The 14522-nt window shown below is 38.9% G+C and overlaps 1 protein-coding gene across 1 annotated transcript in view; it reads left to right on the plus strand.

Moving 5' to 3' along the window:
• ENPP1 (ectonucleotide pyrophosphatase/phosphodiesterase 1) overlaps positions 1 to 14522 on the plus strand; it is a 143254-nt gene that overhangs the window by 84734 nt on the left and 43998 nt on the right. The window contains exons 14-19 of the mRNA XM_063443235.1: positions 4438 to 4469; positions 6129 to 6256; positions 8119 to 8188; positions 11928 to 12015; positions 12133 to 12305; positions 12898 to 12949. Coding sequence (XP_063299305.1) covers positions 4438 to 4469; positions 6129 to 6256; positions 8119 to 8188; positions 11928 to 12015; positions 12133 to 12305; positions 12898 to 12949 — 543 coding nt within the window. The remainder of the gene's footprint in view (positions 1 to 4437; positions 4470 to 6128; positions 6257 to 8118; positions 8189 to 11927; positions 12016 to 12132; positions 12306 to 12897; positions 12950 to 14522) is intronic.

Consider the following 14522-nt stretch of genomic DNA (forward strand, 5'->3'; position numbering starts at 1 on the left):
TTGCAGCATTTTGTTGCGCATGGACACTAGTCTCCCAATGCTTTCTTATTATATTGGCTGAGATCATCAAGATTGCAAAATAGGACACTATAGCATGATGAATACAAATGTGTATTCCTAACACTATAATATTTGTTTGAATATATCTATACTGCAATATTTTTTTTTTCCTAATCCTGGATTCCTTTTGCAACTTGTACAGCTATTTTTATTTAGTTAAGGTGTCATTTATGTGCTTTGTCTACTGTTTGCCCCATTAACAAAGTAATACATTTGGGGCTGTATAGGCAGGTTTAGACTGTTGCCTGTTCTGGTAGAAGCATCAGTGTGTGCAGAACACGTATTTATTTACAATAATTACACCCACCATGGTTATAGACCTATCTTTTTAGTCTGTTTGCTTATTGGTGAATCATAATAGAGTTTTGTTTTTCAAAACTAAATTTGCAAAGTATGTGTAATATTATTTAATGTCATGTTTGATTTTTATATCCCAGCTATTTTAAGTACTAAAGCATACATGACATTACAATACATTCCAGTGATGACTGGATATAAAGTGGTTGCTTACATGTTATAATTGAAGAGTCCTGCTTATATTACCTGTTCTGTTTTATGCGTCCTACCAAAAAAAAATTGGACATGGCTGATCCTTTCTGAAACAAACCAGAGGTTAAAAATGGAATTTAGTAATCAATACATGTATTCACAATTGTGACTCGTTTATTTATATTAAAATAATTTTGAAATATAAAATAAAGTGCAGATACCTTCTATTGCAATATTGTTGCTTTGTAAATAAAACTTTAGTTTTATTATGTAGTGCGTGTGTGTGTTTGTGTGTGTGTGTATTTATGTTCCTTAGTAGGTCTTAAATATAGGTAAATACAACCACAGGTGAACAGCCATGTCACGATTTAGCAAAGATAAACCCAAAATGGAGAAGCCATCTGTGAAAAAAGTACACTCTTACTGCTCATATATGAATTATAAAAAAAAATTAAATGTTACATTTCATGACTGTATAATAAGAAAAAGACTGAACAAGTATGGTTTGTTTAGAAGGGTGGCCAGGAGAAAAGCTCTTCTCTCTAAAAAGAACATGGCAGCACATCTTAGGTTTGCAAAAGTTCATCTGAACAAACCATAAAACATCTAGGACAACATCCTTTGGACAGACAAGATCAAAGTGGAGATGTTTGGCTGTAATGCACAGTGCCACATTTGGCGAAAACTAAACTGTCAAGCAGAGTGGTGGAGGGGTGATGATTTGGACCTGTTTTGCAGCCAGAGGACCTGGAAATCTTGCATTCGTTGATTCGATCATGTACCAAAGTATACTAGAGTGAAAGGTGAGGCCATCTGTCCAGGGCCCTATTTTACTTATTGGACCCTGGGCAAGCATTTGCTTGGGCCCCCTTCCACCACTCCACTCACTGGCATACAGTCACGCCCTCCACTGTAATGTAGTGGCAGAACTAAACTAGAAAGGGTACTGGTGCAATGCTTCTTTTGTGCCCTGCTATCGCAAGGGTGGCCATACGGTAGATCCCCATCTGTCATACAATTCCAACAATGCTTTGACAGCTGGGGATCTATCATTGTCCCATGCTTGCAGGGTTGTTTTTAGCAATGAGCAGTGTTTGAATGTTAGCATGTTTTGTATGGAGTATGTTCGTGTGAATGTAGGGGTGTGTTCGTTCGTGGTGCCTTGGTGTTTAACACAGAGGTGTGTTTGTATGTAGTGTTAATGTTTCAATGCAGGAGTGTGTTTGAATACTGAGATGTATGCACATATACACATACTCTGCCACACACACTGTGATACACATGCAGATATACAGATACACACTGACAAAGATACATAACCTGAAACACACATGCATATACACAGATACAAACACACATGCAGATACAAAATTACACACTCTAACTACATATAGATACACACACTGACACATGCAGATACACAGGTACAGTGACACAAATGCAGATACATAGACACACAGATACACGCATTGACTAACTACATATAGATACAGATACACACAATGAGAACACACTGACACACATACAGATACACAGACAGATACAATGATACACAGATATACACAATGACCTCATACAGATACACACACTGACACACATGCTGATACAAAGATACACACACTGACTACATATAGATACACTGATACACACAATGAGAACATACAGATGCATATACACACAGATACCATCACTGACACACATGCAGATACAGACAAACAGATAAAATGACCGCATACAGATACACATACATACAATGAGAACATACAATGCATACAGATACACACACACACACACACACAGATACAAAGATACATACACAGACTACATATAGATACACACATGCAGGTACAGATACACACTGACCACATACAGATACACATACATACAATGCAAACACACACAGATACAAAAATGCATACACTGACTACATATAGATACCCACAAATATACAACCTGACACGCATGCAGATACACACTGACCGCATACAGATACATACACACACTGACACACACACACACACACACAGACAACGAGAACATACAGATACACATCAACTACATATAGATACATAGACACACACACACACAGATACACACATGCAGATACACAGATACAAACATTCACACATACATATACACACTGATACAAACACACATACAGATACCTACTGACACAGAGACGCACACAGACAGCCATACTGAAACACACATACACTCAGACTTACTGACACACACACACACTCAGACACTCATGCAAAATTTAAAAACCACCCTCCAGTTTCTTACTTTTTCCTGGATGTTGGCTTTCCTGGGGTCCAGTGGACTGGCTGGGGTGGCTGGGAGTTAAGCTCTGGCTCTCTCCCGGCTTGGCCCCTTCCAGAACAGCTGGTCCTCCTTCCTCCCATGCGGCTCCTGTTTCTGTGGGAGGAAGTGACACACGGCTGTCACTTCCTCCCAGCTGGCTGCCGAAAAGCAAGGAGCCCAGCAGCGCTTTTCAAGCGCATGGGCCACCCGATGGGCCCCCATAGTGTGTGGGCCCGCTGCCCATAACAATTTATTTTGGGATCGGCGACCCCAAAAGACACTGTTGCGGGCAGTGGGAAAACGGGGCAGCTGCCTTGGACCCCCAACAGTGACAGAGCCTGGGGCAGCTGCCCCGTTTGCCCTGCATTAAAGGTGGCCCTGCATCTGTCCGATAGCTAAAGCTTGGCTGAAATTGGATCGTGCAACAGGTCAATGATCCCAATCACACCAGCAAATCCACAACTGAATGGCTGAAAAAGAAAAGATTCAAAGTGTTTCAATGGCCCATTCACAGTCCAGACCTCAACCAGATTTAAATGTTGTGGCGGGACCTTAAGAGAGCTGTGCATAAACATATGCCAGCAAACCTCAAAGAACTGAAACAACGTTCTAAAGAAGACTGTGCTAAAGTTCCTCCACAACAATGTAAGAGACTGATAAAGTCATACAGAAAACTAATACTTCATGTCATTGCTGCTAAAGGTGGTTATACAAGCTATTGAATCATAAGGTGTAATGGCTTCACCATTTTGGCTTTATTTTTGTTAAATCGTGACACAGTGTAATAAGTCATGTGTTGTTCATCTGAAGTTGTAGTTCCCTGATTTTAAGACCTGCTAAGGAACATATGATTACTATTATATCTTGATATGTAAAACCCTATAATTCAGAGGTTGAACTTTTTATGTGTGTGTGTGTGTATGTATATTTGTGTGTATATATATATATATATATATATATATATATATAACATTTAGTGTGGGCCAAATTTCAGAGTAGAGTTTGAGGAATCAATAACTTTTTTTTTAATGAACCAATTTCAATGATATTGCATACAATTTATTACTTAATGTATGGAGATTTTTTTGACTAGGTACGAAGATATCATCTTTTAAATTGGCTCTGTTTGCTGCTTGCAAAGTCAGTCTCTTTCGATTGCATTGTCCATAACATTAGTTAGTGTGTGAATGTCTAGTGCTAGAATTTCTGCACGGACATTCTCCTTGAGCTGCTCAAGTATACGCAGTTTGTTCATGAACACCCGCTTCTTCAGATGTCTCCACAGGAAGTAATTGTGATCTGAAAGATCAGGCGAACGTGGCAGCCAAATTTGTGAATTTCTTTAAATTATCCACTCACCGCACAGTTGTCTCAGTTTTCAAAATAAAAGTTCAATATTTTTACTTGTGAATACTTTATGAAATTATCCATGATGAATTTCCCAAATGTAACTACTAACAAATGTTATTTACCTCTCAAATCCTATTCTGAATTTTGGCCCACCCGGTACATATTATGTTATTTTCTGCATTAACTGCAGTTCTTAAACTACAGGTGTCTAATTATCACGTGTGGCTTTTCCAGTTGACTATGAAGGTGTTGCCAGGAATCTTACAGTAAGCAGATTCAGCATTTTTTACAATTGCTATTTTAACTTTTTATGTATCTGCAATGCATTGTGTCTTAGTTAACATATATGGGAATTGCTTAGTTGGCTTTGCATACACCTCTGGAAGAAGGTAATCTTGTATAGCCCCACTTCCAAGTGACTTCCTACACAATTTGTTAGTTCTCGTTCCTGTTTAGACTTGAATTGGAACAACTCTGGACTGGGGGATGTACTTTCTACAAATATCTACTTTTGTGTAACGGTTTTGGATTCTTTGACTACTATAATAGTTGTAATGCCAGCATGCCAAATTTTGCAAAGTTTTAACTTAAAAACTGTAATTCACTCCTTGCATTATTTGTTTTAAAACGTCTAAAAGAATAATTGACATTCTAGACATAGTGGACCTTCCAACAATCCAGATAATTAGACTATTTGTTAGTTTTCTTTATTGCACTTGTGTAGAAAAGATTAAAAAGAAAACTGAGATTTATTTTGTCTCATTTAATTATTTTTTCATATTTAATATTGTGTTATATATGAATATAGGACATCAAAAGAAAGCCCTATTTCTCCTTGCTAAAAGTAATATATACAATGTATAGGTGCACTAAAAGAGGTTGAAATTGTAGTAGAATAGCAAAAGTGCCAAAAAAATGCATTGGTCACAAAATACTTTGCATCTCAAAAGAAATACCGCCCAATGACCTTTCTCTCACTGGGAAGGGAGGAAAGACCGGAGTGGAACGGTGGCTGGCACAGAATTAACTTTAGCCAGGCCACAACTTTGCTCAGAGTTGCCTAATGCCGCTGTCAAAGATGAAGTTACACGTCAGGCATATTAGGGGTTAATCTCTGTATGTGCATTGATTTGATTTGAAACACTGCAAATTCAGACTCCAGGCACCACGCGCACATCAAATCAGCTGCTTGAAGTAACCCTTTAAAGGGGAACTGTGACTTCCCAGAAATGTAATATTAGATTTACTTTATATTTGACAAATATGTAATTATTATTAGAGGTGTGAAAAATAAAATGAAAGAAACACTATAGGGTTATTCCTGACATTATAATTTTACTTTACCTATGGTTGGATCCACCACTCCCCTGTGAGTGTTTTAATAATGAAGTATTACTTTCCTTTATTCCCTTGTCATGCTTGTCAAATCACACCTCTTCCATCTCCCTGGCTGAGATCATCACGAATAATGATCTCCGCTAATCCAGTGCATCCCCATAGGGCAGCATTAGGAAGCTAGTGCACATGCGTGGCAAATCACTTTTCTGTGCCACATGCAGTGGAAATGTAGTTTATACAAAACTGCAATGTTTTAATTTGCAGGGTAAAAACTAAAGGGCCACTGCATGTAGTACACTTACTTGAGAAGTAATGATCTTGGTGCTTTTAGTGGTTGCTAAAGTGTAGAAATCCACACCTCTGCAAATGTGCAAAGGAGAGAGACATTACTATGAAAAATACCAGTATAGCTAGTGATGGCTGTGCTAGCCTATATCTGGTTTAATGTACCAAGATACTTTGGTGAATTGGAGGCTTGATATACTTTTGCTTTTATTTGTATTCTATAAATTACAGTTTTTATATTTGGATGAAACTTAAACACTTATATTTCTTGTTTGTGTATTTTTTTCTTCTTCTCACTACAGTGCAGACGTAATCATCAGCCATTTAAAGCATTTCTAAAGCACAATTTGCCCAAACGCATCCATTATGCCAACAATGATCGGATCGAACTGCTTAACTTTTACACAGACCCTAAATGGCAGGTTGCTCTGTAAGTGACTGTCAACATCTTGGTAAACAATTTTTTTTGCTAGCGAGGTCATGATTTTTATCATGCATGGATCCTGTGCCTTGAAACCTAACCAAATGCCTGTCTCTTTGTCCAGGGATGTGTCATTCTTACTGTAAATAAATGTTTGTATGTGTAACCCTAGCGTAAAAATGTGTTCTAATATAAAAGATACAGAATGGTGAATTACTTGGTATGGGAAAATAATTCAATCTCCGGGTTCTGGAGACATTTATAAACCAGTTGGATTTTGTATTCATGTTTTATTATGATATCTCTAGAATCCCTTGATGGCATTATTTACCCATAAATCATGGTTTGCCAATATATATTCTCTAATTACCAGAATTAATTCAGGCAGCGTATCTGCTATGCTATCAGTATGTCCTCTATCTGTAGTATAACTGTTACATGTGAACAATAATCTAAGCCATTATAAATGTTATCTTTTCTCCGTCAGCTCACATTTTTAAAATGGCAGTAACAACAGAAAAACCTTTAGATAATGCCAAATGAGGAGCACAACCATAGAGCTAAAAAAAATCACTTTATTAGTTGGGTCCAGTAGACTAGGTATCCCAAGTTTATTCCAAACAACATTAGTCAAAACAAGGTCAATACAAAAAAGCATACAAGGTATACAGAGGCGTAACTAGAAACCACGGGTCCCCGGTGCGAAAATTGCCCTGGGGCCCCCCCCATATATCTACCTCCTACTCCACATGTCCCTGCCCCCCGCTCACAAACATGCAGACAAACACATACACATGCAGACACACACAGAGACCCATACATACAGACACATGTAGAGACACACATAGACACATACTCACAAAACACACACACACTCACTGAGTCATACATACATTCAGACATACACACTCAGACACACACACATTAAGACACACAAATACACTTACAGACATACACACACACACATTCAGACACTTACAGACACACACATTATTAATATTAAATGGCCACCCAGCCTCCCTACCTGGAGAGCTGGCGTGGATCTGTCCCTGGGGTCCAGTGGGGCTTCAGTGCGGCGGGCATCAGAGTTCCCATCAGACGCGGCGAGGGAGCTGTGGTCTCTCTGCTCTGCTCCCTCGCGGGCTGTCTACTGATGCTGGGAGCCTAACTACGACGTCATATTCCGGCTCCCGGCATCAGCAAACATCGCGAGGGAGCATAGCAGAAAGAACACCGCTCCCTCGCCACGTCTGACAGGAACTCTGCCATCCGCCGCGAGAAGGGGGTCCATTAAGTGGCCAGTGGGCCACCTCTTGGGCCCCCCTATGACAGGGAAACACAGAGGAGGCTGCATCTTGGCGGCCCACAGTCGCAGGGGTCGTGGCTGCAGCCGAGCCCCCTGTGACCCCTGCGACCGTGGTAGGTATGCCACTGAAGGTATACAATAATCACATTTATTCATGGAAAACAACCAAAAAAGTACAATATTATCACAATGATACCTACAACATGATACCCAACACAAAAGTACATACCAAAGTAGAAGAACCAGCTGAAATTGTCAGAAGTAGTGAGAAGAGGGAGAAAGTCAAAATAGCCCCCAACGTTTCGGCAGGATTGCCTTTATCAAGGGAGCTCCTTGAGCATTGTTTTGACATTATTGCTAATGTTATATTATAACAGAAAAACTTACCATGGTCCAGCCTCTTCTTTAGTGTATCTAAAGGTGTATCTAAAGAAATGGTAACAACTTGAGATGCCCATGACAGGGTAGAGTGCTGTAATCTGGAGTATTTAGACAAACATATATTCTACTATATGTTAGCATGATTTTATTTTAATGATCTTTTATCAAAACTTGTCAATTACAGCTCAAGATCAGAAATTAAATCCTGTAAGGGTGGATTTCATGGATCAGATAATCGTTTTCCAAATATGCAAGTAAGTATTACATCCTAAAAATACCATCAGATTGGATCCTAAATAGGTGTCTCTACCATATAATACAAATACTTGACAACCAAGATGGATAAAAAGTCATAGCATTTTTTTTCTTAAATAAATCTGATATATATAAATATATATTCTCTTCAATCATATTATTGTATTTAAATCTGATTTTTTGTTTTGTTTATAAAATGCCTTTTGGATGAATAATCTAGCTAAATATATTTTTCTATTTAAGCTCTGTTGTTTACAAGTGTTTTTCAGCATTAAATACATAGATTAGTTATGAAGCATGAGCCGGTGTTTACACAGAATAATTACATTTAAGGTAAATGAATTTCATTAATCCAAATTAAAATGATCTTGTCTGCTGAGAACATACACTTTTTCACATCAACAATGTTATAAAATAAAATTAAAAAAACATACAAAGTTCAGAAAAAGACCTTATTCCATTGTATTGTCATTTTACAGGGGCCCCATTGATCCCTATGATCAGTAAGAATAAACACTTTGCTTACTATGAATACTGTGGGAATTGACCTATAAAATACTGCACTTCCAAAGGCAATCCACAAAAGCCTGAGTGTCAAAGTGTTAGAGCTACTGATGGCTATCTGGAGGACTAATTTTTACATGCTCACCAAATCAGAGCACTTGCTTATGCCTCTTCCTTTTTTTGCCATCATTTGTTTCCCTCGCTCTAGCCTATCCCCACCTCGTGTTACTTCCTCTATCCTAGTTGTTTTCAAAGGAAACTACAAGGCAAGCAAGTAGTCCCTGATTTAGGCAGTTCCCAAAGCTGTCCCAATAAGTATACTGAGAAAAACTAGAGCATGGTGTACTTGAATACTTGCTTGGGAACAACTACGGTATGCTCTCGAATGCCCATATGTTTCTCTCCCTCTGTTCCATGTTCACTTGTTTTACTAACTCTGTGTCTTGCCCACTAACCCCTGATTTCAACCCCTGCTTTTAAACCCTGTGTTCAACCCCTGCATTCAACCTCTGTTCGGTGCCATTTATTTGACTCTCCCTTTTTTTTTTTTTTTACTTTTCTCTAACCTACTCCTAATTTATGTTTCTAACTCTATTGCACCCTGTCTACTATTCCACTTGCACCTTTACTATAGGTTGACAGCTGGGATGCTTCTGACTGGTGCAATTCTCACTAGTTCCATGCGACAGTGGTTGTGTGTGTTGAATACCTTTACTGAAACTCATCACAACCTCTCCAAAAAGAATAATCTCATCTAGCAGTATCTTTGCATTCAATATGCAGATGATAATCATGGATTTGCTGCTTAGTTTTAAATTAATAATGCCCATAAGGTTGATCAAAATTATTAGTGCAGGCCTTGCCCAATGAGTCCCTTTATAGCCCAGTAGGTCCTAGTGCAGCAGCACTGCTAGTAGTTCTGCCCATGCTTTACATACATATCAGTGAGAGCACTAGTTGGTGAAATTATATTTTATAATACTTTCTTTTCATAATGCATTGGAATGCTTCTTAAAGGGACACAATTGTCACCAGTACCACTACAGCGTAATATAGTGGTTCTGGTGTCTATAGCATATGCCTGCAGGCTCAGCAATGAAAAGGCACCGTTTACATTTCTGACTAGTAACACAGTCACACAAATGGCCAGTAGAGGTGACCCTATGTAGGAGGAACAGTCCCTATTCTGCTCTGTGTCACTGTGTATCAGGGATCATTAGGATAGGTGTCAATCCATATCTGCCAAGTGACCCTATGTAGGGGGAACAGTCCCTATTCTGCTCTGTGTCAGTGTGTATCAGGGGTTTTGAGGACAGGTGTCAATCCATATCTGCCAAGTGACCCTATGTAGGGGGAACAGTCTTTATTCTGCTCTGTGTCAGTGTGTATCAGGGATCATTAGGATAGGTGTCAATCCATATCTGCCAAGTGACCCTATGTAGGGGGAACAGTCCCTATTCTGCTCTGTGTCAGTGTGTATCAGGGGTTTTGAGGACAGGTGTCAATCCATATCTGCCAAGTGACCCTATGTAGGGGGAACAGTCTCTATTCTGCTCTGTGTCAGTGTGTATCAGGGCTGGGCTTTGAGGACAGGTGTCAATGTTAGGTGATTTCTGCCCTTTATGGATTAAAAGCAGACTCTGCATCAACTGTGCAATTTTCCATGGGAGTTTTGCCATGGATCCCCCTCTGGCATGCCACAGTCCAGGTGTTAGTCCCCTTGAAACAACTTTTCCATCACTATTGTGGCCAGAAAGAGTCCCTGTTGTTTTTAAAATTCGCCTGCCCATTGAAGTCAATGGCGGTTCGCGCGGTTCGCCGGTTCGCGAACATTTGCGGAAGTTCGCGTTCGCCGTTCGCGAACCGAAAATTCCGGGTTCGCGACAACACTATTAGACATACATAAATGGCCAAGATGTATGCAGCCCACCACTGTGTCAAAGTACTCCAATTACGGTGGGTTCCTATCTGCCTAGATATGCATGACTAACTGAACAATAATAAAACACACACATCACTTACCTGCAAGAAAGGGGCAGAGGACTTGAGCCACTGCCTGCCGGAACCAACTGAAACAAAAGGATAAATGGAAAAGGAGAGGGTGTGGCAACATAAAACCAACATTTAAAGGAATCCAAGAGACTAGGAATTCCAGGAATGTAATACAGGAATGAGCTCAGAAAACCCAGCATAAAGAAAACCAGACATGGAATGGAAAACCAGAAAAAACAAGAAAAACAAAACAAGAATTGTAAAAAGAGTACTGGATACCAGAAGCCAAGACCAGACATCTCCGCAGAACAGAGCAGGAAGTGACATAGTCTCAGCCGTTTACTCCATTCTGAGGGGGGCTGGTCACCTATACATGTACTCCAGCACTATAGTGTTAGGAATACATGTTTGTGTATTCATGGTGTTCCTTTAATTAGATCTTTAGACTGGCATGAGTATATGGATAGATCAGTTTATGTAAATAGTGCAACAATCACATTCTAAGAAAATATCCATTATTCCACTCATTGCTTTTAAGTGATTTATGATGACATAGTTTATCCATTGTATTACAACAATGTGTGATTTTCTTTCTGCTTGCACACTCGTGATATCTACCATTTAGAGTTTATTAATGGTGCTCAGTTTCCTTTATCGCTTTAAAAACCCAAAACTAAAATAACTTTAGTGGGATTTTTTTTTTTTTTTTAATTTACAAGTGATGAAATTAAAGACCACTATAGCATTAGGATTACAAACATGTATTCCTAACACTATAGTGTTATACTTACCGTTTGAATTATCATGCCCACCTTGCAAAAATTAGGAAACAGATTTACTTGCCTTATATCCTGTAGAGCTCTGGTCTCCGTGCTGCCACTCCATCTCCCCGCTGTGGTCATTAAACCGATGATCTCAACAAATCCATGGAGATGATCCTGAAGATCCTCTAGTGCCCCAGAAGCTATGAGTATTATAGTTTCTCACAAAAAATATTCTTTGTAATCTATGAGGAGATGCTGATTGGCAGGGCACAGCATTTTCTCCGTGGGGAAACATTGGATTGGTTGAAGTCACCAGGATTGATGACCTCAGGAGGGAGGCTTTTATAGTTTTTTACTTTGGGTTACTAAAGAGACAAAGGAAACAGAGCATTATTAATAAATGTCAGATTTACTATTCTTAAGTGCAATAATAAATCCTTTTTAATATATTTTCTTAATATTTTACATTTCATTACAGGCTCTCTTCATTGGTTATGGGCCTCAATTCAAGTTTAACATAGAGGTTGAGCCTTTTGAAAATATAGAAATCTATAACTTAATGTGCGGTAAGATTATTATGTATTTCCCACATTTTGTTCTCAAATTGTTATATATTCAGATTCTTGCAATGTGACTGCAGTACAGATTTGCTCAATCCATAATATTTAAATTTGTTGATATAGACTTGTTGAACATTGTGCCAGCACCCAACAATGGAACTCATGGCAGCCTTAACCATTTATTGAAAATGCCAGTTTATGAGCCATCCTTACCAAATGATATAACTGAACCCGCTCAATGTGCTGTTAGCAAGAAAGTTCAGGCTGATGATCTTGGCTGCTCTTGTGATTCATTGGTAAGTATTTAACATTCCAGAATGTGCCAGTTTGGTCACTTCAAAGTAAGATTGAATTAAGTAGATTTTTTTTTTCTTGATGTTTGTTTAAATTAAAACTCTTATTTTCTCATACAAAATGCTAGCAAAACACTTGCCAGATAATTTCCTTTGCCATCCCATTTTCTCAAAGAAAGTCTATATTTCTGATTCTATGTGATTCACAGCCAGGGGAGATGCGGATTGGGCTGCATACACAAAGTGATTAAACTTCTAAATGGTAGATAATATAGCAATACAACTACAGGGACATGATATTTATACCAAAGCCACTTCATTGAGCTAACATTTTTTTGATACTTAGAAATTATTGCTTTAAAGTGAACTACATTAAATTCACGTTTATTCGAAAACATAACCCTAAGCATCAATATGTTCCTTACCATAGTATGAAATAGAATGTTTTATTCTATCTTGTGAATGCTACTAATCATACCTGCTACCCCTCTACTTAATAATTCAGCCCTCTTTTGAACACTTCCCAAGCAGGTTTGGAGTGTATGTTACACTTGCAAATTAAGCTATTCAGGTGTATAAATGTATTTCTTTACAGGATCCAACATTACGTGGATTTGAGAAACAGGTGACCCTTACTCCTGTGCAAGGTAAATTTCTGGGGGAGGAAGCAATGCAGAAACTAAAATGTTACTAATAATTAAATTATTGAGTTATTTGCTGATGCTGTAATATCACAAGGGAGTTGGCAAAATGACAAAGTTGAATTTTTTTTTTCCAATTTGGATACAGTGGTCTTAATTTTAACTCAACACAGCTCAACTCTGAATACATATATTGCATTGTGCCATTTAAATAGTCTATTACAAGTTTACAATTTGTATTGGTATCGGAGGCGTAACTAGAAACCATGGGGTCCCGGTGCAAAAACTGCCTTGCTCCCTCCCCCGCCAACCCCCATACCTCTACTTCCCCCTGCAACAACCCCATACATCTACTCTTCCCCTCCCATACATTGCCCCCCGCACATGCTGACAAACAAAGACACACACATATACAGAGACACACACACATATACAGAGACACACACACATATACAGAGACACACACATAGAGACACACACTAACACATAGAGATGCACAGACAGACAGACACATACAAACAAACACACACATACTAGTGACCCTCCTGTTTCCCACCTTTTAGGTGCAAGAAGGTGACTTTCCCTGGGGTGCAGTGGCTCAGCCTGATGACAGTCAGACTTCCCACTCTGACAACTTCCTCTTCCTCCCTCGTGGCTACCGGTGTAAGCTGGGAGGCGTGACCGGGGCAGTCACTTCCTCCCAGCTCTGATGTCATCACAGGGGACCCGTTTGTGCTGATAAAGAGCCACAGCGCTGACTGGGCCCCCTGGATATTAATTTCCATCAGGTGGCCCATGATGTTAGGACTCATTAACATGCAGTCCCAGGGATTCTACCGCACAGGCCGGCGCCGCAACACACTGCGGGGGGCACCGTGGTTTGGGTCTGCAGGGTTGCTGGGCCCCTGTGACCCCTGTTACCACGGTAGTTCCGCCACTGATTGGTACGATCATGTATGACTGTATTGTATGATATATTGAAAATGTATAGATTTTCCTTTAGTCTCTTACTTCTGCATGTCTCATTGCTTCTTCTAATTGCTCAGACTGAAGGCTTATTGACCTGTGTCTATTTCAGAGCTAGACACTGATATCTGAAGGTTGATACATTTTTAGTCATTCAGTTAAGCTTATAATTAAATGACATTGTCCCTTTAAATAATTTAGAATGTTAATTAGATTAATCTATTAGCAAAAAATTGTCTTTGAGGATGCATTTTAAGAGTCAAGCATTTCTAGTATGGTAATTTAAATCCTGATCTGTGCTTCTGGTTGCTAATCCTGTAAACATAGGAGATGAATACTAAAATATGGGAAAGCAATCTAAAATGGCAACAGTGCTCTGCATTGCATTCTGTATATTGATGTGGTAAAATAGTCAGTGTTTAGGTTGTGTATAGAGAATATATATATATATATATATATATATATATCCTTATGATATGCCGATGTTACATTTCATTATGTAGAAATTAATAAGATTGGATCATATTTTATATACATAGCGTTTTGGACATCAAAACTAAATATGATGCATTAAAGGAACCAACCAAGCTGTCATAAACATAACCACTCCCAG

This window comes from Pelobates fuscus, chromosome 2, assembly GCF_036172605.1.
Source record: "Pelobates fuscus isolate aPelFus1 chromosome 2, aPelFus1.pri, whole genome shotgun sequence".
Taxonomy (NCBI): Eukaryota; Metazoa; Chordata; class Amphibia; order Anura; family Pelobatidae; genus Pelobates; species Pelobates fuscus.